This window comes from Panthera leo, chromosome D4 (genome assembly GCF_018350215.1).
Source record: "Panthera leo isolate Ple1 chromosome D4, P.leo_Ple1_pat1.1, whole genome shotgun sequence".
Taxonomy (NCBI): Eukaryota; Metazoa; Chordata; class Mammalia; order Carnivora; family Felidae; genus Panthera; species Panthera leo.
In genome coordinates this window covers 80055188-80081144 of record NC_056691.1, presented here as the reverse complement: position 1 = coordinate 80081144, position 25957 = coordinate 80055188, and the positions used below count along the sequence as shown (strand labels likewise).

Sequence of the window (25957 nt, the reverse complement as noted above, 5' to 3'; positions counted from 1 at the left end):
GTCCTATTTTCATCTCACATATCAAACACACTTAAGAACCTCAATGCATGGCTTGGTCTAGACATATTATTCTTGACATCTGCTCACAAACTAGGGGAAGAGAACATGGTCACACTTCCTTCAAGAAAATTCAGTACACATTCCCGGCATCACAGACTTCCTACTTTTGATGATGATGGTGGTGGCATAAAGTACCAGTAGCCTCGTCTTCTGAAAGGATCTGCCATGCTGCTGATGTAATCATTCTGATGAGAAACTTCACGTCGAAGTTCAGCAATTTCTTCCAAAACATTTTCAAAGCTTCCTTTGTTACCTGCCAAGGAAAGCCATTCTGTGAAGTTGGGCATGAAATCATGTACTTCCCTCCTCTCAACCTACACAAGTGATTCCATGACAGCTAATGACTTTGGCTCCTCAAAGTTGACTTTTCAGCCTCTCCCATGGTAATAAGTTTTTGCTAACACTTAAAGAGGATAGACGTACCCTTCTGTTGTTCATTTATAAAGGGAGGCAGAGAAAGAAAACAAACAGATTTGTAAACATTATTTCTTTTGAAAATTCAAAATTTCTTGTCTCATTGTAATCAAGTTTCTTAATACCTCACTTACGTAAAATGTTTAAATTCTTTGCTTTTATTCATTAAGCTAATTATCACAGCTCTGGAAATCGAGCATGGAATTGATCTATCAGAGCTAAATAAATTGCTAAGGTGAAAAACAAACAAGATGATTTTTTTTAAAGATGATCTGACATTAGAACTATAAAACCACTACCGAAGTCAAAGCCTAGGGGCCCTTGGGTGGCTCAGTCGGCTAAGTGTCCGACTTTGGCTCAGGTCACGATCTCACAGTTCAGTTCGTGAGCTCGAGCCCCACATCGGGATCTCTGCTGTTAGTGCAGAGCCTGCTTGGGATCTTCTGTCCCCCTCATCCTTCCCCTCCCCTGCTCACACTCTATCAAAAATAAATGTTTTTAACAAAAAAAACCCAAAACAACGAAAAAAATCAAAGCCCAATGCTTTACCAGCCCCGGTGAGGTCTAGTAAATTCCGCAGCCTTGCGATCTCTGTCCTTTGCCTCTCCATCGTCTCATTTAGTTTCTCCATCTCCAGCACGTGTGAGTTTGCTACTCCAGGGCCCACATCTACTTTCTCCATCTCAAGTCGAAACTATTTAAAAAATCACATACACAAAATTGCCAACGAATATTCTTTCCTACATGCACCCTGCAATTTGATTTAGTAAATCCAGAACTTTTACCTACACTTTACTAATGAGGAAAACACATTACTCCTTGTATTTAAATTGCACTCTGCCTGACACGTGGTAGAGGACAAAGTGCTGATGAACTACTGACTATATTTCCAATAATTCTGTCTCTCGGGAGCTGACATAGGACCAATAAGGGGAAGGTGTCAGGGTACCAGCACTGACCTGCTCCTCTTTATCTCTGAGAAGGTTCTGCAGGAGTTCAATCTCAGCTTCTGCTCGGGTCAGATCCTTGGCCGCCTGCGCTGCCTGTCTGCTGAACTTCTCCGTCTCCTGCAACTCCTGCTGGGACAGAGGTATGAGAAAGGCAGCACTGCCATCACGTGTTGTTGTCTTCATTTCTTTCTGCCGCTCAGACGGACTCCTCTGTTTTCGTCTGACTGCCTGCCTGGCCACCCTATGCGTGCGTGGCGCCTGGTCCCACCTCATCCTGTGCTATTCCCATCACTTGGCAGCCTGCTCCGCCCCTCTATGGGGGCCACGTGAGCAGGGGGCTGCATCTGAAAGAGCAAGGGCTAGCTTTTTCTTCACTGTTCTACAGCTTTCCACGACTGAGGTCTCTCTGGACTCTCATCATTACATTTTCTCTACGATCTACTGTCCTAATCTCATGAGCATTTGTACCCTTTAAAACTGTTAACAGATACCATCTCAGTCAGGAGGCAAAACAGTCCTGTAGGTCACATATGATCTGACTGCACAAGATGAAAAGTCTGGGGTTCAGAAAGATTCTGTGGCAAGCCTTTAAAACCTTAGTTCAGGTGTGTATGGACAGCTACCTCCCTAAGCGGAGCTCTACACCTTGAGGTGGGGATAGTGTGTTTCATTTGATGGCTCTCGTCAGGGCTCAGTAGAGGGACCCATGGCAGGGCTGTGACTGGAGAAATACAATCTTCAGTCTGAAGGGGAACAGACAACTTTACGGTGGTTTATAAATCAGCCAAAGCCTGTAAGAGCAGTGATACAAGCAGCTATGGTTTGGGGACAGCAGCAGCACCGTGGAAACTTGTTCTGCACGTGTGGACTCACCTCTGCTCGCTCTTGGTTAATTTTCATAACAGTTCCATGAAGGGATCTGAGCTGGTCTTTGGCAATGGTGAGCTCAGCTGTGGCCAGTTTATCAGAGGCGGCCACGGCTTTCTTTAGTTTCTTTAATTCTCTGTCTAAGCCGAGAAGCTGCTCCTGAGATTTGGCATCTTCAAGTTTCTTCTAAAGTGAAAGAAACATTAAACAAACAGATGAGTCATTTGGTAACGATGAATTAAGACATAAGCTCCATGAGGGCAGGGACTCCATTCACTGCTGCATGGTCTGTGCCTAGAATAATAATACATGGTACAGGGGTGCCTGGGTGGCTCAGTCAGTTGAGCGTCTGACTCTTGATTTTGGCTCAGGTCTGATCTCACAGTTCGTAGGATCAAGCCTGGCATTGGGTTCCGCACTGGTGGCATGGAGCCTGCTTGGGGTTCTCTTTCTCCCTCTCTCTGCCTCTCCCTGGCTTATGATCTCTCAAAAGTAAACAAACTTAAAAAAAATAATACACGGTACAAAGTAGGTGTTCCATATTCACTGAGTGAATGAATAAATAAAACCAACTCAAAACTGTATGGTAAACTTAGAAGGAAATCAGTCTTCTTAGTCAAGAACCTCAGTGATCATAGGGTCGCCTGGGTGGCTCAGTCTGCTGAGTGCCCAATTCTGGGTCAGGTCATGATCTCACAGTTCATGGGTTTGAGCCTTGCGTTGGACACTGTGCAGACAGCTCAGAGCCTGGAGCCTGCTTCAGATTCTGTGTCTCCCTCTCTCTCTCTACCCTTCACCTACTCACGGTCGGTCGGTCTCTCTCTCTCTCTCTCTCTCTCTCTCTCTCTCAAAAGTAAACATTAAAGGGGCTCCTGGGTGGCTCAGTTGGTTGAGCATCTGACTTCGGGTCAGGTCATGATCTCATAGTTTGAGTTCGAGCTCCGCATTGGGCTCTGTGCTGACAGCTGGGAGCCTGGAGCCTGCTTCGAATTCTGTGTCTCCCCCTCTCTCTGCTCCTCCCCCGCTCATGCTCTATCTCTCTCTCCTTCAAAAACAAATAAAAACATTAAAATTAAAGAATAAATAAACATAAAAAAAAAAAAGTTATAAAAGGACCTCAGTGATCATAGATTCACTCATTCATTGGAAAAACATTTCCTGGCGCCATCACCAAGTGATAGACCAGTCCCTTGGGATCACTGGGTCAGGCACTGGGCATACAGCGATAAATAAAACAGACTTGCCTCAAAGAGCTTATGAGAGATGGATATTAAACAAATACTCAGAAAAACATATAACCCAAAATGGTGGTCAGTGCTATCAAGGGACAGAACGAAGTACTATTTGAGAGACTGTGGGAGAGACCTAGATTGGTAGGGAGGGAGCAGTCAGAGAGGAGGGTGGAAGAGTGTGGTCCAGGAGAGGGAATGGCATGCGGGAAGGTCAGGAGAACTTAGTATTTTTGAGGAACTGAAAGGAGGAGCAGGGTGATAATAAGAATAAGAGGGAGCTAAGGAGAGGCAAAGCATGCTGGGCCTTATAGGCTTAAGAATTTGGGTCTTTTTTTATAACAACAACAGAAGTTGCTGAAGAAAGCAGAAATGAGGGGGGCTGACAAGAGCCAATTCATGTTAGTGTTTTAAAGTTTATTTATTTATTTGGGGGAGGGGGTTAGGGGCAGAAAGAGAGAGACTCCCAAGCAGGCTCCACACTGTCTCAACTGACTGAGACACCCAGGTGCCCCTAATTTATGTTTTTAAAGAGCATGTTGGCTGCTCTGTGGAGCAGGGTCATCAGTGGGAGTGGGAGAACTGTCAGGTGGCCACACCAGCTGTCCAGACGAGAAATAATGGCTGGATGGGGTGGTGGCATCCGAGAAGAAAAAAGGGACCCATATTCCACATGTATTTTGGGGGTGGACTGAACAGGACTTGGGAACTGAAGGGTTCTCAGTGAAGTACGAAGCACGTCATTGAAGCTGGGAGAAGGGAGAAGGGAGAAGGGAGGTGTGGGGAGTGACAAGGTATGAAACGGTGAGGCGTAGGACAGTGAACTTCCCAGAGAGAAGGGGAACGCTGCCCATTTGAGGCTGATGACCAAGAGATGACAGTGATACCACTACGCCTGGTGGCTGCTGTTTTTCTGCAGGAATGCTTAGCATGGGCACCCGCCTAAAGAAAGCTTTTGGCTACAGTTTTGTCAGGTAAGTGAGAAGGAAAAGGACAAGGGATTTGAGGACTTTTGCAAAAACGGCTATAGTGGTGGACCATGGAATTTAAATTGGATGACAAGGTATACGGCCAGGAAAGCCTAACAGACAGAAAAGGTGGGGCTGATGCCCTGGAACTGTGAGGGAAGCTGAGAAATCGTCAGTGTGGGGGCGCAGTGAGAGAGACAGAGCGGGGTGCTGTGGTTCGGGACTGCAGAAGGGGTGGGCACAATTTCTCAACTGGACAAGGTCGACGATGTGACCACGGGAGGAGATGGCCGAGGGGGGATGGAGAAGCTCAAAGAGAGGCCGCAGGATTAGGAAGATGAGGAGTTAAAAAGTAATTTCCTGTGGATGTGTCCAACTGTGCACAGGATTTCTGAGGAGGCAAATTCCTGCCAACGGCACTCAAGAGTCTGAAGTCACTCCTCGCATGCCAGCTCTCTCGTTTTCATCTACCATGGCACCACCGTGTCTCGGGCACCACAGTGCATCCCGCCCGGGTTCCCCTGGGTCCAGTTCCCCTGAGCCAGCAATGCTGCCGGAGGCAACTGTGGGCCTGCTCCCCAGGGGCAGGGTCCAGGCACAGGGACACAGATGGCACACTCCCCTAGTCTTCCCCACCTTTTTCTCTAACTCCTGGAGTTGGGCCAGAATTCTCTCCTTCTCTTCATCAGCTTCCTGAAGTTGGAGATCTGTAAGGCCTTGGATTTCCTCCATACTTTTTAGATTTTCTTGCAAATAGTGAATTTCATTCTCCAACTGTTGGATTCTCGCTTCGTGCTGCCTCTTATCGAAACTAATCTGTGAGAAAATCAAGTTTTGAAGATGATTTTTTAAGCAGAATATAAACTTCTTAGAGAGCTACATTTCATTTTACTAAAGAGCATAATGACATTTTGTACTAATGAGTTACAGGGGGCGGTTTTATCTTGAATGTTCTCTAGGATCCATTTTAATGTTTGCCTCATCATTAAAATAATTACATCCAGAAAAATCAGATTCTGGCATCATACTGCACCCTAGCAATATGGTATTGTTTACCCACAGGTTCAGAAACATTTCTCACTTGCTTCCAGAACAAGGAAAACACAGCCACAAAGAAGCCTGACTGATATCAGTAACCATATTCAGGGCTGAATTTTAGTCGCACGCAGTCTGACTGGTTAAGAGTGAAAATAACAGTAATTATACTGTATTTACGCGAGGAAGGAAGCACTGTAATTTGTTGAAAAACAGGAGTATTGGCCAAGCGCTTCCCTCCAGCTGCCTCAGGCCCCTTTCTTACTCTCGCTTCCAGGGCTCTCTCGCAGGCATGCCTGAACTCCTCTTGTCCGTTCACCAGTTTCTCTTGTTGCAGAGCCATTTCTTCCTGGAGTTTTCTCTCTCTCACTTGTGCTTCCTGTCTTTCCCACTGGGAGCGTGCAAGGATTTCACTGAACTGTTTCTGCAAATCAGCAAGACTTTTCCCTAAGACATCTGAAGGAGTATGGATTCTGGTAAGGGGGGAAAAAAGACGGTATGTGAACTCTTCTTTCTCATGCCAGACACTGGATGCAAACTGTGTTGGTAACATCAGTGCCGGACTAAAAGGAGCTGCGTGGAACAGTGACGGGAATCAGCACACAGAGCAACTGAGCATCTCCTAAGTGCGAATCAATGTTTTAGCCAATGACTGCCGTCACTCCGAAAACACAGGCTCCTAGCAGGCTAACAATGTTTGCTCAAAGAATAAATGTCCCCTTCATATATTTAAATGCACCTTGGCTTTCTTTTGAAATTGATTTTCTATTTAAAATGCATAATGTGGCTTTACTTCCTGACCACATGCAATGAACTTCCAAGAGTTACTCTTAAAACTTCTGTTTTAATTAAATTAATTAAAGTAAATTAATAAATTAATTAAAATGATTTAATTTAAATTAAAGAATACCTAAAAGTATGAAAGATTTAAAATGTACAAAAATCAGTGACAGGCAATTTGAATGAAGCAATCTTGTGTCTCAATCATGGAAATATGACTTGGGAAACCTTACAAAAGAAATCAGCCATTAGCGTAACTTAGGAAGGTGAGTCCATATGAACCTCACATTCATAACTTGGCAATCTTAACACCAGGAGGTCCCATCCCAATTTTCCATTACCTCATTTCCCCGGCTCCTGACTTCAGTTTTTTCCTTAGCTCATCCACACGAGCTGCCACGTCTTCTGGACGAATCAAACCATCAACCACATGGTTAAGGTGATTCTGGAAATCTTTAAGTTGCTGTTTTAACAGGTCATTGTCATCCTATGGATGGTGGTATAATGGGGTGGTAAAAGTTACCAAAAGAAATTAAAATACATGCACATCCGCATACACGGCCTGTATTACTTGTCATATGAGAGTTTTATTCAACCCCCTTTACCAATTTTTTTTAAAAACCCTTTCTACTTGGGCTGACAGTATCTGAATCTACTGATCAACCTAAAGTCACAAAAGACAGAACCAGGCATTAGGATGTTTCCTGATGTGATACGAAAACAAGTACCTATGTTCTTGGTGAGAAGTAACTAAGATGAATCTAAATAAGCCTCTGTTTAAGAACATGTTAATCGGGGCGCCTGGGTGGCTCAGTCAGTTAAGTGGCCGACTTCGGCTCAGGTCATGATCTCGCAGTCCGTGAGTTCAAGCCCCACGTCAGGCTCTGTGCTGACAGCTCAGAGTCTGGAGCCTGTTTCAGATTCTGTGTCTCCCTCTCTCTGTGACCCTCCCCCGTTCATGCTCTGTCTCTGTCTCAAAAATAAATAAACGTTAAAAAAAAATTAAAAAAAAAAGAACATGTTAATCAATACCATAAAAGATGCTACCAGCAAAATCTAGGATGCGAAACTCCAAGGGACAAAGACCTGGTTTTCTTTATTTATTTTTAAATTTTTTTAAATCTTTATTTATCTTTGAGAGAAAGAGAGAGAGAGAGAGAGAGAGAGAGAGAGAGAGAGAGAGATTGAGAGCATGAGCAGGGAAGGGGCAGAGAGAGAGGGAGACACAGAATCTGAAGCAGGCTCCAGGCTCTGAGTTGTCAGCACAGGGCCCGACACAGGGCTTGAAGCTACAGACTGTGAGATCATGACCTGAGCCAAAGTTGGACGCTTAACCGACTAAGCCACCCAGGTGCCCCTGGTTTTCTTTAAAACATAAAGGGGGAAAGGAGGAGGACATCTATAGACTACAAGAGACTTAAGAACCAAGTCAACCAAATGCCATGTGTGCACTTTATTTGGATCCTGGTTCCAACAAACACTTGTAAAAACAGATAATCTTAAAATTTGATGTTAGGGAATTCTTATAATTTTAAGATATAAAGAGGTATCTGTTTATGTTTTTTTTTCTTTTTTAAGGCTCTTACAGAGCCTTTTAAAAGCTTTTTAAAAGCCTTTTAAGGCTCTTACAGATAAAGTAAGATTTTCAGATTTACTTCAAAATAATTCAGTGTGTGAACAAGTGGGAGGGTTGGGGTAGGCAGGCATTATGGATGGAGTAACACTGGCCATGGGTTGCTAACTGTTGAAGATGGGTAATATGTATATGAGGAGTCATTTTAGTATTCTACTTTTGTATGTGTTTGAAATGTCCACAATTCAAAGTTAAAAAACAAAACCAAAAAAAACAAAAAACAAAAAACAAAACCAACAACTTTCCCATAATTCTCTGCCAAGCAACTAAAACCTGAAACCTCTAATACTAAAGCTTCTCTAATAGCTTATATAATTCTCTGTGGGAGTATCTGTTACATGCCAGCATATTTTCACTATTAACAAACAAACATACGTAGATCCAAGAATTAAATTCATACAATGCCCCTTGAAAGGGGTTGCACTAGAGTGCAACCCACTCTCGTTAAATTCCTGGATAATTACAAAGATATTTCAGGGGAAGAAGAATGCACCAATCTGACCCTGTTAGCTCAGTCTGGTGACAAACTGAGTGAAAGAAAGTAAAAGAAAACTGTTAAAAATCACCCTTAATTGTAAAGAAAAATTGTTCTACATCCTAAGACATTGATTGTATTGTCCTGAAGTGATTTACTTCAAACTCAGCGAAACACTCTTAACTAAAATGGAGAATTCAGAATTGCAATGAACATGTTAACTGCCTGTCCCATCTGGAGTCTGTTATCTGTAAACTGTCCTGAACATTGCCCTGAGGTGCCCGTATTTCTACTACTGTCTAATCCTGGGCACAGGTGATCAAACCAAAGGCCAAACAATCCACAGACTAGCCAGGAAACAAGTTCTCACTCTCTCCAAAATTTGAACCAAGATCCAGTACATGGTCAAGTCTGTAAAAGCTGGCCTTGTAAAGGTATGTCAGCTTAGGGCTGGAGTCAATGCTGGGCCAAATACAATACCCACAGAGACAGAGGAGAATGAGAGAGCCATGTAGTTCCTGAAAGACTGACTGATAGAGCAGCTCTGTCTCCTTTCTAGTGTTAGTAGGTTCTGGTTCACTGCAACTAAATGATTGTCTGACAAAGACAAATGCAGAGTGAGTTTAACTTGAACTCTGTTATCAAGAGGTTAGTAGGCCAAGGACCTAGTTTTAACTAAGGTAGTGTCACAGCATGGGCTAGTGTTCTGGAAAGCTGACTTCGGTTTCTACCTTGGAGGAGAAGGCCCCCGAAGAACACATTTTAGTCCCTTGAAGCGACGTATGCTGAAGTATGTGGGTGAAATAAAGATGTACGAGATTTTCTTTTGAAGTGTTCCAGCCAAAAAATATAAAAGGGGACTAACTAAAACAAGAATGGCAGAATGCCGGGAACTGTTTCAGCAGGGTAAACAAAAGGACATAAGGCTATTTTATTTTTGTGATTCAAAAATTTCCATGGTAAATATAAAAAAATAATCTACTGAGCAGCCAACACACACACAACTCAAACGAGAATGGAAAACGCGCACATCTTTTCTGATACTTGTTTCAGAAATTAAACTGAGAGAGGTAAAAATTAAATTCTAGGTTACATTTCCCTAAACTTTAAGGAAAAAATATCCAAGGCCTTGAAAGAAGGGAGAGAATGTGGGTGAGCTGTTTAGGCTTATTTGTCACAAAAGCCCCTGCCTGGAAGCCTTCCTTAAGACCTTGGCAACTCTGTGCCTTTATTTCTGGTGAAGTATAACACCTGCCCTGTCAGTCAGCCAAGTGGCCCTTGGCCTCACGGATTTGGAGACCTGAGTGTTGATTCAGGTACTTGTTCACTCAGACATCTGTGCTCTCTCGGAGAGTTTAATTGTCTGGAAAATCCTGTCCACCTGCTTCTCTGGCAGTTTGTCGGGCAGATTACTGTGACAGTAGCAGTAAAGACATTCCGCCAAGGCAAACCCCCACAGATGTAAAATGACTGCATTTTTAGTAGAACCCTTTCTGAGAAGGCGACTGTGAACACTGTTTACAGTTAAGAAGTTCTGCGGCCCACTCTAGCTAAATTCCTGGATAATCACAAAGATATTTCAGGGGAAGAAGAATGCACCAATCTGATCCTTTTAGCTCCGGCTGGTGACAAATCTGCTTCTCAGAGAAACGCAAGGTATGGCTGTCACCCGTGAGTTTCCACAGCGCTGGCTCTTTACTCCTGACACTGCCCCCGTCTCTTCACATCACCACCACAACACAAAAGATGCGCATGTTCATAATTTTACAACGACGGGCTCACAGGAGGACAGAGGCTCTGGTACCGTCCCACCCAGAGTTCTTCTCTTCTAACAATTCAAGTAGCCTACAACGTGTTGGCACAGGCTGTTAAGGGTCTGACTACAGGCAGCAACACCTTAGGGTGTCCTATGTGAGAATGCACCCTGGACGAACGCGTCTCTACCTGCAGCTGTTTAAGTTGCGTGCGGAGCTCGCTGTTCTCTTGGTCCTTTCCTTCGGAGAGCTGGGCTTTTCTGAGGGCATTCCTGAGGGCTTGCTTTTCCTTCTCAAGTTCTGCTTGAAGGGCCGACTGTTCTAACTATTGCCGTGGGAAGCAAACGGTATGAAAACATAAAACAGCGACAGCTTTTTCAATCTAAAAAGCCATAAATAAATTTACATACACGCACAATTCCTTGCTAGCTATGGTTTCACAGTAACTCCATTTTATGTCTGTACGCTCAGATTTCAAAGCCCAAGTTCATCTTTTTCACATGTCTCCTTCAACTATTAACACTTAAGAGTAGACATCACAATGGGCTCAGCCCAGATATACCAAATTAGAATCTCAGCGCTGGGCCCAAGGACCTACCTTTGAGAGTTCTGTGAGTGATTCAACAGCGACTGCTCCTCTTTTCCTCAGACCAGTATTTCTCAAACTGCGGTCCTCATCAAAAATCACTTGGTGTGCTTGTGAAAAATGCAGATGCCCAGACTACCTCTCAGACTCAATGGGCCAGAAGCTCAAGGACAGGGCCCAGGAATCTGCATTTAACAAGCATCTCAAGTGACTTCATAGAGCTAAAGTACACCAATTAGAGATCTGTGGGTCAGGGAGAGACTGCTGTGCTCCGTACCCTCAACATATGGCTTGAAGACCAATTCTGGCAGTGCTGATTTCAAGAAGGGGAGAGTCCCTTTCAATACCCAGTAAATCTGTGAAAAGGCTAGGCTGCTATAACACTTCTGTCAAGACTCACGAGGGGGAAAAAAAGGACAATGGAAATACAACGGAGAATAGATCTTAAACTAGTAAAGGCTGGCTTGAAAACTTAAGAGAATTTATTTTTTATTTGAAATGAGATGCCATTTTATTTACCATTATTTAGAAATCTGTATTTATTCTGGCATTTTAATTGTTTTCCCCCAGCTTCCTATTTTTGCAGTCTGATCTTATCAACTGTAGTTTTGTAAACCTTGGCACTCTTGAGAAATATAATCCTGACAATTGTCAAGTGGTTTTGATATCTGATAAGTAAAGGGATACAAATTAACATAATTACTATAATAAGCATGACTTTTTTTTTCCTTTTCTAATCACACGAATGCTATTTTACATACATTCCTGGGATTTAAACTATCTTATTTTATGTCATTTTCATCCAATAAGTGCATACTGACCCCCTTCGTGACCAGGCACTGAGAAAAGAGAAACAAGCATATACAATCTGGGTGTTCACTGTGCTCTGGGTCTAGCAAGAGAGACAGACAGTCTGAACAGATGATTATCAGACACATGATAAAATGTTTTAACTGAGCACAGGCTATAGGAAAACCAAAGCAGGATCCTGAACCCAGATTTCCAGCAGGCACAAGAGGAAGGTCGTGATGGACTTCCTGGCGAAAGATGCAGCCTATGTGACTAACAGCTGAAGAAAATGACATTTTTAATCTGAGTAAGAATACACTGTAACTGGCCCGTCTGCCTCTCTGCCTTGATCTCTCACATTCCTGCCTACTCTTCTTCTTGCTCCTGGCATCCAAGAGCCATGCTTTCAGCACTTCAAATGCACTGTGCTCCCTCTCCTTGCCTCTGCCTAGAACATTCGTCCCTTACCCCTTCCCTTTGCACCCCCGCTGCCTCTGCACAGCAAAATCCAACTCACCCTTTCAGTGAGTTTCTCTAGGGCAGACTTCCCTGACCACCCCTCCCCTGCTATCCCTTTCTTTCTCCCACACCCGTGTCACCTACTACACTGTCAGCTCCACAGGGACAGTGACTGTGCTGGTCACTGCAGCATCTACAGCACCTGGCCCTCAAAGGCCAATCAGTAAGCGGTTCTTGGGTGAATAATTATTTCTCTAATTTGCAAGTACAATATAAACTAGTAGATACTTCGTCCAACCCAAATAGAAAGTAGCAAAATAACATAGAACAAGGTGCTCTGGTGCCCAGTATTTCCCTTATCCTCACTATAACCCCTTTTACAGACAAGAAGGCATTTTTTCAGAGGCTCAAGAGCTATGACGTGATCTGCATGCTCACACAGGGACTCACAGAGGTAGTATCTGGACTCAGAGTATCTGACTCCAAAAATGTATACTCTTCCCATCATTCCATATGCAGTATATGACAAAGTCTTTAATCTTGCATTTAATTAAAGAAAGGCTGATATGCTAAGACCACAGGGCTTGGATTCTAGATGGCTTTATGCTGCTGCTTACCTGGCTGAACCTTCTAAGTTTTTCCAACTCCTCCTTGAGCTGGCTGGCTTCAGCATCCCGTATTTTCAGCTGAGCCTCTAGCTCAGCCTCATAGGCACTGAGATCTCCCTGGGTCTGCTGCAGGGATACATTCACCTCATGCTGCTCCTGGAGGGCACTCTCCAGTTCTGCGAGCTCCTGTAAGGATTCGGTATGTTTATGGAACCCTCTGTTCTGCCTAAGCATCCGCAAGCCATCATAAGTAACCTGAGCACTGTGAACCAAATGGCCAGCCAATGCTGGCCTGGCACAGAAAGCCCTCATTAACAATACAATGAAGCCACAGGCTGTGCTTATCCAGGCTGGAAAACAAAGTCCTGACTAAATGTAATCAGAAAAATCAGTAAGCTACCAACATGTTTTCCAAAGTAACCATCTGTGTGATACTTTAAATGTGCCTGAATATGTAAGAAGAGAGGGGTATAAAATGTTAGGCCTATTCTCCATCAGACACTGGAATAAATGCTTTCACGTGTATTCTGTTGAACCTTCACGGTAACCGTGTAAGGCACGGCATTATCCTCATTTCACAGAAGAGGACAGAACGAACATGTAAGTAAACTGCACAAGGCTGCGCAGTTAAAAAGACAGGATATGAACCCAGATCTCTGACTCCAAAGCCCACACCCTCTTCTATTAAACCACAGCATGTTCACTTATTACAAGAACAAAATGGGACTAGAGCTAATATTAAGGATGACAGAGTAACTCGAGTGAGTACTGACAACAGAAATACATACTGATTGGCGTACCACAGTTCTGATTCATTTTAGCCCGTCTGTTTTTTATGATTAAACATTACAGCTTTCACCTATTTATTTGGGATCTCGAAGAATTGGATCAAACGATTCTGGATTAAAGAGGAGGCTCTTGTGATAAGAACTTCCACAGAAGAGTTTCTCGGGGAGGTCTGAATTATTTGAGTTGCTTGTTCAAAATGCAAACTCCATATACAACCAACAAAGGTCCAGAATATTTAGAGAATTCCTACAAATCATTAAGAAAAAGACAGACAATCCAGGAGAAAACATGGACACAAAACATGAATAGGGAATTCACTGAAGAGGAAAGCTAAATAGCAAATTAACAAATGGAAGGTGCCCAGTCTCTCCAGTATTCAAGGGAAAATGCAGTTAAAACAAGATACTAGTTTATTTAGAGCATAGGGGAACAAGCTGAACAAACCACGAGAAAACAGCAGACAAATTCAGAATGTGGGACACCCTGTGGGACCACTGGCCTCGTCTCTACACATACATTTACACACACAGCTGTAAAAGGCATTCTTGGTACAACTGGCAAAATCTGAACATGGTTCAGATATTAGATGATATTAGGGAATTATTTTTAATTTTTCCAGGTGTAATAATGGTATCGTAGTGATGTAAGAAAATGTCCTGATTTTTAAGGGATATGTATTTAAGGGACGATGTCATGATGTTTGCCAACTTTCAAATAACTCGGGGGAAAAAAACCAAATACAGCAAAATATTTTTTGAGTCTGGGAGAGCATATAGATATTCGCTGAACCATTCTCTCAACTTTCCTTATAAATGTAAGATTTTCATAATAAAAAGATACCATTTCAAATTCAGCAGGCTGGCAAACAATAAAACTGACAAAATGTTAAATTTCCTGAATGTGATAATTATTCTCTTAGATATTCTATGTTAGAAAATGTCCCTGTTCCTAGGAAATACACGATGAAATATTTAGAAGCTAAGGAGGATGAGGTCTACAACTAATTCTCAAATGGTTAGAAAAAAATTCATATAAGAGTATGTAAAAATTATATATGAGAAGAAGAGAAAGCAGATGTAGCAAAATATTCACTGAGGACTCTGAATGCGGGTACAGTGAGTTATGTGGATTATTCTTGCAACTCTCTTGTGAATTTAAAATTATTTCAAAATAAAAGCTTAAAAAATAAAAGTTGGACAACACTAAGGTGTTAGCAAGGATGTGGTATAGTGGTGGCCCTCGCATTGCCAGTTGGAGTGGAAACTGATCGAATCGCTATGGATGGTAATTTGACATGTAATGAAGTTGAGCAGGCACATACCCTCCGACTCACAGTTCCAATGTGAACATAGTCCCCATGCTCAAGATTGTGTGCAAGGATGTTACGCTCAACATTGTAATAGCAAAAGACCAGAAACCACCTAAATGTCCTCCAAGAAGAGAACGGATAGGCAATAACTTTGTGGTAGCTACCTACAACGGAATGCTATATACCCTCACGAAAATAAGCAAAGCAGAGCTATATGTATCAACGTGTATAATTTCCCAAAACATAAACAGGAAGGAAGACAAAAGTGACCAAAGAATATGTACACTATGATATCTTTTATATAAATCTTAAAATTGTGCAAAACAATGCTACATATTGCTTACGGATGACTTTATATATAATAAAAGAGAGATGCAGGGAAATAAGTATATTCAAGATTCTGTTACCTCTGTAAGGAGGTACACACAGTGTTTTGAATATATCCGTAGTTTCATTTCTTAAGCTGAGTTGTGAGTGCATGGTGTTAAAAACAATTTTTAACATTTTTATCTGCCTGAGAAATTTCATAATGCTGCACATATGACCTCAAACTTCCAGCACAAACCCTACGAGGGATGAAATTTGGGAATATGGGTTCTCATGCAAGATAAAGTTTGTCAAACAACTAAAACAGATCAAGTGAAATCTCCAAATGAATGGCAACAAGCCAGGTATAGAAGGGTAGAGTTTACAACACGGCCTCTTGTTTGGTAAATAGTTAAAATTATGAACAAGAAAATTATGTTGTGCTTAATTTTGCTGTACAAATAACAACCACTTAATACAGCTAATGTAACAGCTACAATTTCGCATTGTTTAGAGTTATGGGATAACACATTTCAGGGATAGAAATTCAGCTAAAATAACCTTCCTTTTCTTAGTAAAGGAAAAATAATGATTCCAAGTGTGTCACACCTGGGGGGGGGGAACCCACTAAATAGCCACTGTGACTTTTTGTCACTTCAGATTGCACAGCTGCTAACTTCCTTAGCTATCTTAATTTGGACGTCACCTACTTCTGAGGCTCAGGAAACAGGTAAGAAGAAACAAATCATACCTTCCTCATATTTTCTGCATCTATGGCAACTATTTCCAGTTGGTCCCTTTCCTGCTCGACCTCACTCAGTCTCTGGAGCAATGTCTCTTTCTCATCCTGTAGCTTTTTGCACTCATTCTGGGCCTGGGTTGCCTGGCCTTTGATAGTCTGCAGGTATTCTTGTAACCCACTGATGACACTCTCTAAATCCTTCTTCAGGGCTTCATTTGCTGCTATTTGTCCTAAGCAAAATGGAAAAAGGGAAGGTGATAATGTATACAAGAAAATGCTTTCAAGATACAGAACTACAGCATTTAGTCTCCTTAGTTATTTGTTACTGGCTAAGAATGAAACTGTAAATGGTGTACTATCTCATTTTTTCTTTTTCAAGATATAATGATAGTTTTTCCCCTCTCTGGTCCACAGTACAGGACTACTAAGTAGCTACACAATAAAAACAGTATATTCAGTGGGCATTGCTTAAAAAATGCTCAATTCAGGCTATAAAAAGTTTAAAATAAAATAATGAAAGTAAACTTTTCTAAATAAATTTCCAAATAAAATAATGAAAAATGTGCAGCAACACTGTGAGTTCTTGCCGCTAGATACACAAAACAAAACCACTCAACATAGAAGACTAATCCAAGACCGGCAGCATAAACATGTAACTTGAAGACTTATAAAAAAAAAAAAACAAACCACCAACCCAAATCATATACTGGGTGCTTACCATGTGCCAGGCACTTTACGAACACTACCTCGTTTAATCTTGCCAACAACTAATGACTGAGACAGAAATAACTTGTCCCAGGCCACACAGCTGATAATGGCAAAACGGGGATTGGGATCGTTTTACACTACTACAACCTATATTATCTTCCTTTCCCACCATTATGGCAAAGTCACAATCTCAATCTGCATTGCAAATGTAGGTCCTAAATTCTTCCCATACTCTCCTTATAACTAGAAACTGAATGCCCTGGTGTCAATGGGCTCTTTGTTCCTGAAAGGATTATATGCTTTGAAAGAGAGTGACATGCCCCAGCTTACCATGATTATACACTGGCTTCTAGCCTACTGAATGCAATGACCTGACTCACTAGGAATCAATACAACAAAACTAAAATTGAATTTTTTTGTTTTTTACTTTTTACTTTGATGAAACAAGTATTTTGGGTACTCTGCAAATATTTCCCTATCAAACACTAGTACGAACAACTGAGGCATATCAGGATTAATGCCTGCCTGCGTGTCACTTGTCTTTTATTAATACTAGAACTGATTTACCTTAAATCTTACTTAAATTCTCACCTTCAGTAAGCTGTTGTTCAAGGTCCTTAATCTCTTCAGTCTCTTTGGCAATTCTAGAAAGTATCTCATCCAAACGGCTTTCAAGTTGTTTGTACTGCTTGTTCATGATGTCAAGTTGTTGTTCTTTACCTCTTTTCTGAGCCTTCATATGGCACTGAATTGAAAAAAAAAAAATTAACAAAGTCCTGAGTTCCTTATACTCTTAAAAAAAATAATAATGCTTACCATTTCTAAAGGCAGAATGGAAAATAAAATGTAACGTTTTGAGTCTATTTGTGTCAGGCCTTGTGTTGTTTTCACGCAGTGGTTTTCATTTAAACCTCATGATAACTTGATCTGAAAATCACCTCCATTGTATAGATATGCAAATTGAAAATCAAGGAGATTAAATTATTTTTCCAAGGGTACAGCCACGAGGTAATGTAGCCAAGCTCAATATTCTCTGCAGGGCATTAAAAACCAATTAAAATTGGTTTCCAAAATGTTAACTGATTTTTATACTCAGTATAGCAATAGAAAATGAGTGTATTCTAAAATGTTAACAAGAATTATATCTGGGTGGAAGGATTACAGATTTTTTTAATGAATATTTTTAGTACTAAACATTTTGTAATAGACAATACCTTTTTAATCAGAAAAGCACATTAAACACGCTTTTTAAAAAAAGGTTTCTTAGGGAGAAACAGAGACATGGAAGAAACACTTACTTAGAATTCAAGTGTATTTTTGATTCCTTAGACAAAGAAACACATGATTTTTAGGTTCGATAAACTGGTAGCTGAGACCTACACCATTCAGCCCAGTCACTGTCAAGATGGAGGGCCACACGGAGGCACACTCCTCTACCAAGACATATGCCCCTGGTGGAAAACTGAGTTTTCCCATATTCACACAGCCACTCACACCCCGAGAGCCACCGCATTAGGGAGCTACTATCAACTGAAAACTGGATTGTACTTCCAGGTGGGCTCAGGGAAGAAAAAAACTGAGAATCAATGTCTGGCTTAACTCTTCTTTTTATATGTGAAAACGGAATCTCAGATCTACCAATGACTTGCCCAGGTCTTCCTTAGAGGCAACTGTTCATGTGGAGACAAAATAATTCTCCAGAGAACCTTTGCCCTCTCACTGACATCCTCAGGGCTCCGGTTTGCCCCCATGGGATCAAAGGAACAGAACAATAAACCAAGAGAACGTTAGCAGGAGAAAGAAGTGTATCACAGGCCGAAGAGCCAACTCCAAGGCTCTCATGGCTAATACCCATTTGATTATAAAAGAACATTTCTCAATTTTAGATGTCTGCTGCCACCAAAGCCAAGAAAGAAAAGTCTCTTCATTTTTAAGGAACAAGTGAATGAGAGCCTGGTCAGATGGTTTTTGTTTAATAGAAACTTGGTGGAATTTTCAAAACTTTTCTTTCTCTGCCCTCCTAACACCAATCTGAAATCTTTCTGGAAAGGTAAGTGCAGATAACAGTTTAAATTCTAAGTACATTTAGAATTTGTATGGCTCAAGAAAGAATTAAAACAAAAACAAAAAACTCCTGCATTCATGTCTCTCTTCATAAACCTTTAAAATTCACCATTAAAAATTCCACTGAAATCTCTTTACAGACAGGGCAAAAAACCCAAAAAAGCTCAATATGCCAATGATTTGCATTAAACACATGGGAGCAAAAGTAGATTCTGCGATTTTCACAACTGTGGCGCTCACAAGAGTTACAAAAACAGGAACTTACATCTCTGACTCCTCCTCCTTTCAAGTCTTTTGCAGAGAGAGAGAGAAAAGGATCATACCTTAACTTAACATTTGTCCTGTTAGAACTGAGCCGTTGAGAACAGGGAAACTGTGGGCGGAACACTTTCTAAGGCTGTTTTCAAATTCACGTGCACTTCCCTCTCTGACAGCCACATTTTTGTCATCGGCTTGGAGTCTCAGTAACTTCCCAGGGCTTCAAACCACATTCTTGGCGGAGAGTGAGCGGCAGCCCAACCCATCCAATCACGAGCAGCCTCTGCGGGCAGGCCCCACCCTCCGTGCTTTAAATCACAACACAGGAAGCTTCCGAGGACCAATCACGCACAGCCTTTGCAACAGATTACTACAGGCTAATTCCCTACAGAGAACAGTCAGTTACCTTTTGCTTCCACAGGGCATTGCCAGGTAGGGAAGAACAACACAAATCTTCCTTTATTATGGTTGCTGCTGTGGTGTTTGTGCCTCTACCTATGAAGTGTGTGTTTTGTTTTGTTTTTTATAGCTAAAATGGGATTTGATTTTTAAATAGTACTTTTTCCTTTAGAAACCTAGTTAAATGCTTTCGTTTGTTGAAAACTTGCCTAGGTTTGGCTCTTAGCTAATTTTAAAAATAATTAATCCCTGTACACCTTTAGTTCCTTTGTGGGGAAAGGGTCATTGTAGTAGCATAGCATGGGCTCAGCCTCTTCCTAAAAAGGTGAATTTAGGAAATCATTTCATCTTTTAAAATCACACTTTCATCTTATGCAAAATTTTTAAAAATGTCCTCAGCCATATGGACGCTGTGAGAAAGTTCCTCACCAGTATATGCAAAAAACCCCAGCATAATGGAAAACATCATTGGCACTTAATATATTTGTTTTCCACCAATCGCAGACTGACATACTGTTTTCTAATCTCTCAAAAACTTTTACTTTTAAATTCTATTTGCTACGTAGAAAAATACTCTATCTGCTTACATAATAAAACTTAAGTGGATAAAAGTCTATCCACACCTATAGAAAAGTATGCTGGGATCCCACTCCTGATTCCTTCCCTCTTGCTAAAATGTTTATATTTTGTAGAATGTGAGGAGCCTAAACCTAGCCAAGAAGGTGACTTTGTGCAAAGCAGAAAAAAGACGCTCCCTCAGGGTGAACAAATTAAAAAGAGACATCCTCTGGTGCTTTGGCTAAAGCTGTAACCTTAAAAACTAAGTAGCTTTAACAATACCAAAAAGGAGCCTGGGTGGCTCAGTTGGTTGGGCATCTGACTCATGATTTTGGCTCAGGTCATGACCCCACATGGGGTTCAAGCCCCATGTCTCTGCTGCCAGTGCAGAGACTGCTTTGGATCCTCTCTCCCCCTCCCCTACTCTCTCTCAAAAATACATAAACTTAAAATATATATATTATTGACCATATGACATATTACTGGAAAATCTACAATTTTTTCGCATAGGGAAAATTCTTTAAAATAATTAAGTCCTCTTTTACTTTCAATTTTACTAGTCTTAAGCTTTTGTTAGAAGACACCTTATGTCTGTGAATGATAAGGTTACCTCTTCTCAAAATTATCTATGATATTTTATTAAAATGTTTAAAAGGATAAATAACTTAACAAATATTGAAAGTAATTATAGTGTATTGTTCTTACCATGTCAAATTCTATGATATCTCTTAATCCAGAGATTTTAAACTTCCTTTAAAATATAACATTATTATTCAAAGCATACCAGTAAAATATGCAGGAATTTTTTTTTACTTCCTTTTTTACCAATACTGGGTAAAATGTAAGCTATTACTAAGACTTCTCAAGACAGAGACAACTTAACTCCATCCTGCAGCCACCTGCCCACCTACGGCCACATAGGAGGACACACTCTAGAAAAATGTTTCCTTTTTTAAGGAAGAAACAAAACAATATGAAACAAATAGCTTTAGAATATTTGCATAAAGGATTAAAGAGGTAGAAAAAGGATTCTGGACCCTTTTCAGCTCTCCCATCTCACCACCTTGTTCTTAAGAAAATAAGGCAAGAAAAGACAAAGGGTAAAGGTTTGGACAGCACCTTGCAGCAGGTTTCTCTTGATTTGAAATACAACGAAACTCAGTCACTTAAAAAAATAAGTACCATGCATCTATCATTCTATTAAAAGCTATCTCCTTCAAGCCTTAGGTTTTGTTTTCAACACAGTGATACACACACACACACACACACAGGTATAAAATACACAACCAGATATATATGACAGACACACACATCCATAAACATATATATCACTCAAATCTGTGCATCAAACTCAAACACTTTCAGAAAGAACTCTGGGGCTAAAATGAAGAGACATAATTTCTAGATGGAATGATATTCTAGTCCCCATAAAACAAGCCAAAATCTCTCCATTTGCTTACATGTTTTGGGTCTCTGGAATCCAGGCTATCTAGGGCTATTTGCAGGTCCTTGATCTCATTCTGCTTTTCAGCAATTTCTTGCCTTTGCTTTTCCATCTGTGTTTCGAGATCCACAACTTCTTGGCGTAACTTATTGAGAAGTTGTATCCTACTACCCAACTGCTTGAAAAGAAGATCTTTCTCTGCTTCTGAAATCTAATCCCCCACACACCCCAAAACAGAATTAACAGAGGATAGCAACAGTGATTTACAAATTTAAAGACGATGATTTCTAAAATTCTAAAAGGTATTCTGTGCTCTACCAGTTTTTTAAAAAAAAGTTAATGTAAAAGTCATCTAGGCATTCCATTCATCTTATACTTTTATGCTTATTACATGAGGAAAATCTCACTTTATAAAAGTTTATGAAAACTCATAATAGGTAAAAACGAAGTTGTCATTCAGTATAAGCAACTCGTAAATTATTAATAATAATAACCATAACATTAATGGTAGCTGACTTCGCCCTTACCCTTGTTACTAGCATGTCATCTAAATTATAGTGTAATGAAAAATGTAGGCTTATATGTACTCATTTAAAATAATTTTTTTCAAGCACATTTTATAAGCATCCATGTATTTCAACATTATATACATTATTTACATCTATCAATCTATTTATATAAGCTCTGGCCAACATTTATTATAAAACATTCTTTTTTAATTAGTAAGCTCCTTCTTGATGGCTCCCTTCACCTCAGGTCCCACTTCCAACCCATTTTGAAGTCTGATCAGTTCACTGCTACATTTTGCTGACAATCAGTGTGCATTCTCTCCGCCACCACCGTCACCCTCCTGGTCCAAACCATTGTCATCTCTTGCCTGTACTCAACAACAGCCCCCTGAGACATGGGACACATCCCCATTCTTTCCATTTCCCTCACCCCATTTTGCTCTCATGCAGTAACCAGAGTGACCTCACAATAACACAAATAGGATTAGCCATTCTAACTTCCTGAAGTCCTTCAAAAGCTTCCCATTACATTCCGAATAAAATCCAAACCCCTTACCACAGCCTGTGAAACCGGTTGTTTACTCTTTACCCTCATCTTCCGGAACACTCTCCCTCACTCCACGGAGCAATCTCTAGTGTCAAGGTCTTTGTGCACACTCTCACTTCTGCCTGGAATACCTGACCCCCTAACTCTGCCTCGCTGGCTCCTTGTCGTCCTTTGGGTTTCAGCCTAAATGTCACCTCCTCAGAGAGGCCTCTGTGGTCCTCACAATCTAAATTTTATCTTTTTTACTGCCTCTCCTAATTTTCTATTTTTTTACTATAACACATTTTTGTTTAACTATATTATTTTTTTTCTTTTTTTTTTTTTTCTACTGTTTATTACCTATTTCCTATGCATGTGGGAGGGAAACATACCTGTTTTATTCATCACTCTGGGCCCAGCCCAGACAGGGACTAGCATATAGTAAGCTTCCAATAAACTTGAATCAATTTCTAGTTAGTATATAATTTTAAAATCACAATAGTGTATCTTTTAAAATAATCTACAATTTGAACTTCACATTCTTGCCTTACCTACTGTGGTATGAATGCAGTTACCATCATAATTTTGAAATACTGCTTTTTACAAGTTGCAAATAACTGAAACCTTTTACACACTGAAAAACTGTCAAAATACTTCCTTTTTAAGTTTCTCCCTGTGCAATCACATCATGGGTTTGAGCTGCTTACTTCTGCATGACAAACTTTCCGAGAGTGTATTAATTACTTCTTTTTGTTCACCATATTTTATATCATTGACATTTTTGCTGCTTGTGTTTGATAATGTTCATGTATAGTAGAGATGTCTTCTGACTCTTAACCTAGGTCCCAGGATCTTAAAGGTGGGTAGTGCTTAATCAGATTATAACAGATACAACAGGAAACAGCAACTTCCCTGGGTAAAGGAGACACTTTCCTACTGAACACGTATTTTTACATAAATTAGACGTCATTTACTTCTACGTACTTTATAAAACACTAATAGGATGTGATCATGGGTGGAAGGAAAATGTAATTGGAAAATGCTAGAACCAAAGCTGACTCTGAAAACTGTTACACCATAATTAATTAGGCAGCACTGATTTAAAATGTTTTACGTGGTTATGAAGGGAGAAAACCTTTAATATTTTGCATTTCCTCTTGCATTGCTACTTTGCTTTTACATACTTTTTTAAGCTGTATCGCTTCTTCCAGTTGTTTAAATTCCTCAGTAGCTCTTAAAATTTGTTGTTCTGCCTTGTCTATTTCATCATGTAGTTCTGATAGTCGAGTTTGTGCTGCAAATTTAAAAACCATGCAGACAGACACAAGAAAAATCTTGAATTCTCAAATTTCCATGGGATTTTTTTTCTTCACAATAACCACCTCCTCCCAATTAAATTGTCATTCTAGATCACAGAAATTAAAAAAAAGTAATTTCTTATGACGGTTTTCCTCTCAGTTAATCTCTAGTTTCATCATAGGCTATAGAACTATAATTGATAATTATATCAATTATATTATAATTGATATTTAATTGATTGATTAATTAATTGATAATTATATCAATTATATTGTATTATATTGTAAAATTCTTAACATTAAAGGGGCTTTACTTGCTATGTCCAATAGTAAACTCTTTTGAGCAAATAAGGTTTTTATTGATAGATACACACTTCTTTGTCACTAAGTTATAATTAAGTTCAAGCTGTAACAAAAACCCTGTATTTGAGGTAATTATTTTATGATAGGGCTCAAAATCAAGAAATTCACCACTGAACACTCTTCCAGCTTGGGGTGGGGGTGATCTCCAATCAATTACTCTCTACCTCAAACTTCTAATTTCTCTGTCTCCTTCCCTTCCTATAAAACTGCCTCCTATAAAACCATGAGCCCCTTGAAGCTAGTCTACACAAATATCTGATTTATTTCTGCTTTTCTCTTCCAGAACTTTGTACAGAGTGTATGAGATGGATATCTCAGGTCTCTCTTCTCCCCTCTCCAAGTCAGCCTCTCTACTGGCCTTCCCTGTTTTCCATTTAGCTACCAACCAAGGAAAGATGAGCTACTCCACTGGATTGTTAAAGAGCCCCACCATGGACCATAATTACTAAGGGGATGCATAAACTCAGTTCTGCTTTCTGCTTCCGTATCCATGAAGCCCATCGAGTAAGTGGAGTTTGCCATTAGCAGGGTCTCTAAGTACCCTTTTGGATTGACTTCTTCCTCTTTGTGACTTGCCAGGAAGTGGTAAGATCCTTTCAATCGGATGTTTTGGGACAGGTTAGGAAGAGTCAGAAGCTGGTCTTAGGCCCAAGCCTGAGGAGGGTGCACTGATCCAGCTTATCCAAAGTACTGCTTTAGGTTTTGGCTACATGTATAGTAATCAGTTAAGTGTACTTGCTACAATTATGACCAATTAGCCTTTGAGTGTGCAGCTCCAATGGTGAGAAGGACCTGCTGGCAGGTCAAGATTTAAGCATTCTTGGATCCCCTGGACATACTGCCGCCAAATTACTGTCAAGAACCCCATTCTTCAACATAACAGGAATTATTAAAAAATAATTTGCTCCATGAATTACTACTTTTGTTTTAGGCTTTTCATGTAAACAACACTACAGTAACCTTCAGCATGATTACTCAAAAGAATTGTAAAACAAAATTCGCCTATATATCCAATCTTTTTACATTTTTAAAGAATTTAAAATAACTTTTGTTAACCTGCACTTATTTTTTTTTCTTTGTCTTCCAGTTGTATGTCCAGTGGCATATGGGCTCTCAAGTTCACGTGCTCATTTTTGAGTTGTTCCCCTTCATCTGGCTCCATCCTTACGATCTTTATGGTCCGGGCATTTGGAATAATGTAACTCTCTGTAGTGAACATATTTCTCTTATATCTGGATTTGCCAATGTAGGGACTTTCATCTGGGGTTTTATCAATTTCGACATACTAAAAGCAAAATAAGTAAAGATTTATGGTTTAATAAGTAACTTCTAAGCAGCCAGGTAAAAAATATATACTTTTTTTTTTTTTTATCTTACCCTTAACATACCAAAAAAGAACTAAAACAAAAAATGGTCTCAAGGTGTTCCTCTTCCCATCCTCAAAGAGTGGGTTTAGCTTGGTTGATTAAAGAACTGCCTACAGGTATGTGATTATTAGCATTGCTTAATCTCTCAAATCAGAAATTTCAGTGTTTTATTTTGGTTTCTTAGCTGATATGTAAGTAAAACCCCACCTAATAAGTGATAATAATTGACTTTTTTATGAAATAATATTATGATATTCGTTGGAATCACAGATTCCCTTGGGGCTTTTTACCTTTTTTGGAGGCTGCTTTAACTTACTGAACCAAAAATTCACTGTTTCAAGCAAAATATGTTTACTCTGAAAGTGGAATGTCCCTTGAAAATTTCTTTCCACCATCTGCCTCCCCCCACTCCACTCCCTGCTGGCTTTAACTGTGGATTACTAAGAAGTTTAACTCACCTCTGATGGATAATAATTTAGTGGCTCAAATTTGGCATCAATTTTATAAAAGGCCAATTCCTGTTCCATCTCATACTGTTTTTGACACGCTCGCATTAGTTCCATGGTCTTCTGTTTTAGCTATTGGTCCAATGTGATATGAAACAACATACAGTGTCAGTAAGTTAGTATACAAGTATGATGGTATGGCAAGTTCTAATCATAGCTAATAATTAGATTGTTTTAAACCTCGCAGCAAATAGCAGAACACTC

General features: G+C 40.2%; 1 protein-coding gene across 7 annotated transcripts in view; it reads right to left on the bottom strand.

Annotated features, from left to right (window-relative positions):
• CNTRL (centriolin) overlaps positions 1-25957 on the bottom strand; it is an 83508-nt gene that overhangs the window by 28106 nt on the left and 29445 nt on the right. For 4 of the 7 annotated variants that reach the window (XM_042912440.1, XM_042912439.1, XM_042912441.1 and 1 more), the window contains 15 exons: positions 25706-25825; positions 24937-25165; positions 23404-23513; positions 21201-21395; positions 17053-17206; positions 15763-15983; positions 12617-12793; positions 10356-10490; positions 6645-6790; positions 5789-5996; positions 5125-5304; positions 2298-2477; positions 1434-1550; positions 1024-1168; positions 165-313 (listed from right to left, as the gene is read on the bottom strand). In XM_042912440.1, coding sequence (XP_042768374.1) covers positions 165-313; positions 1024-1168; positions 1434-1550; positions 2298-2477; positions 5125-5304; positions 5789-5996; positions 6645-6790; positions 10356-10490; positions 12617-12793; positions 15763-15983; positions 17053-17206; positions 21201-21395; positions 23404-23513; positions 24937-25165; positions 25706-25825 — 2466 coding nt within the window. Of the gene's footprint in view, positions 1-164; positions 314-1023; positions 1169-1433; positions 1551-2297; positions 2478-5124; positions 5305-5788; positions 5997-6644; positions 6791-10355; positions 10491-12616; positions 12794-15762; positions 15984-17052; positions 17207-18848; positions 18990-21200; positions 21396-23403; positions 23514-24936; positions 25166-25705; positions 25826-25957 lie in introns of those variants that run through there. The other 3 variants (XM_042912442.1, XM_042912444.1, XM_042912445.1) reach the window with 3 other exon arrangements.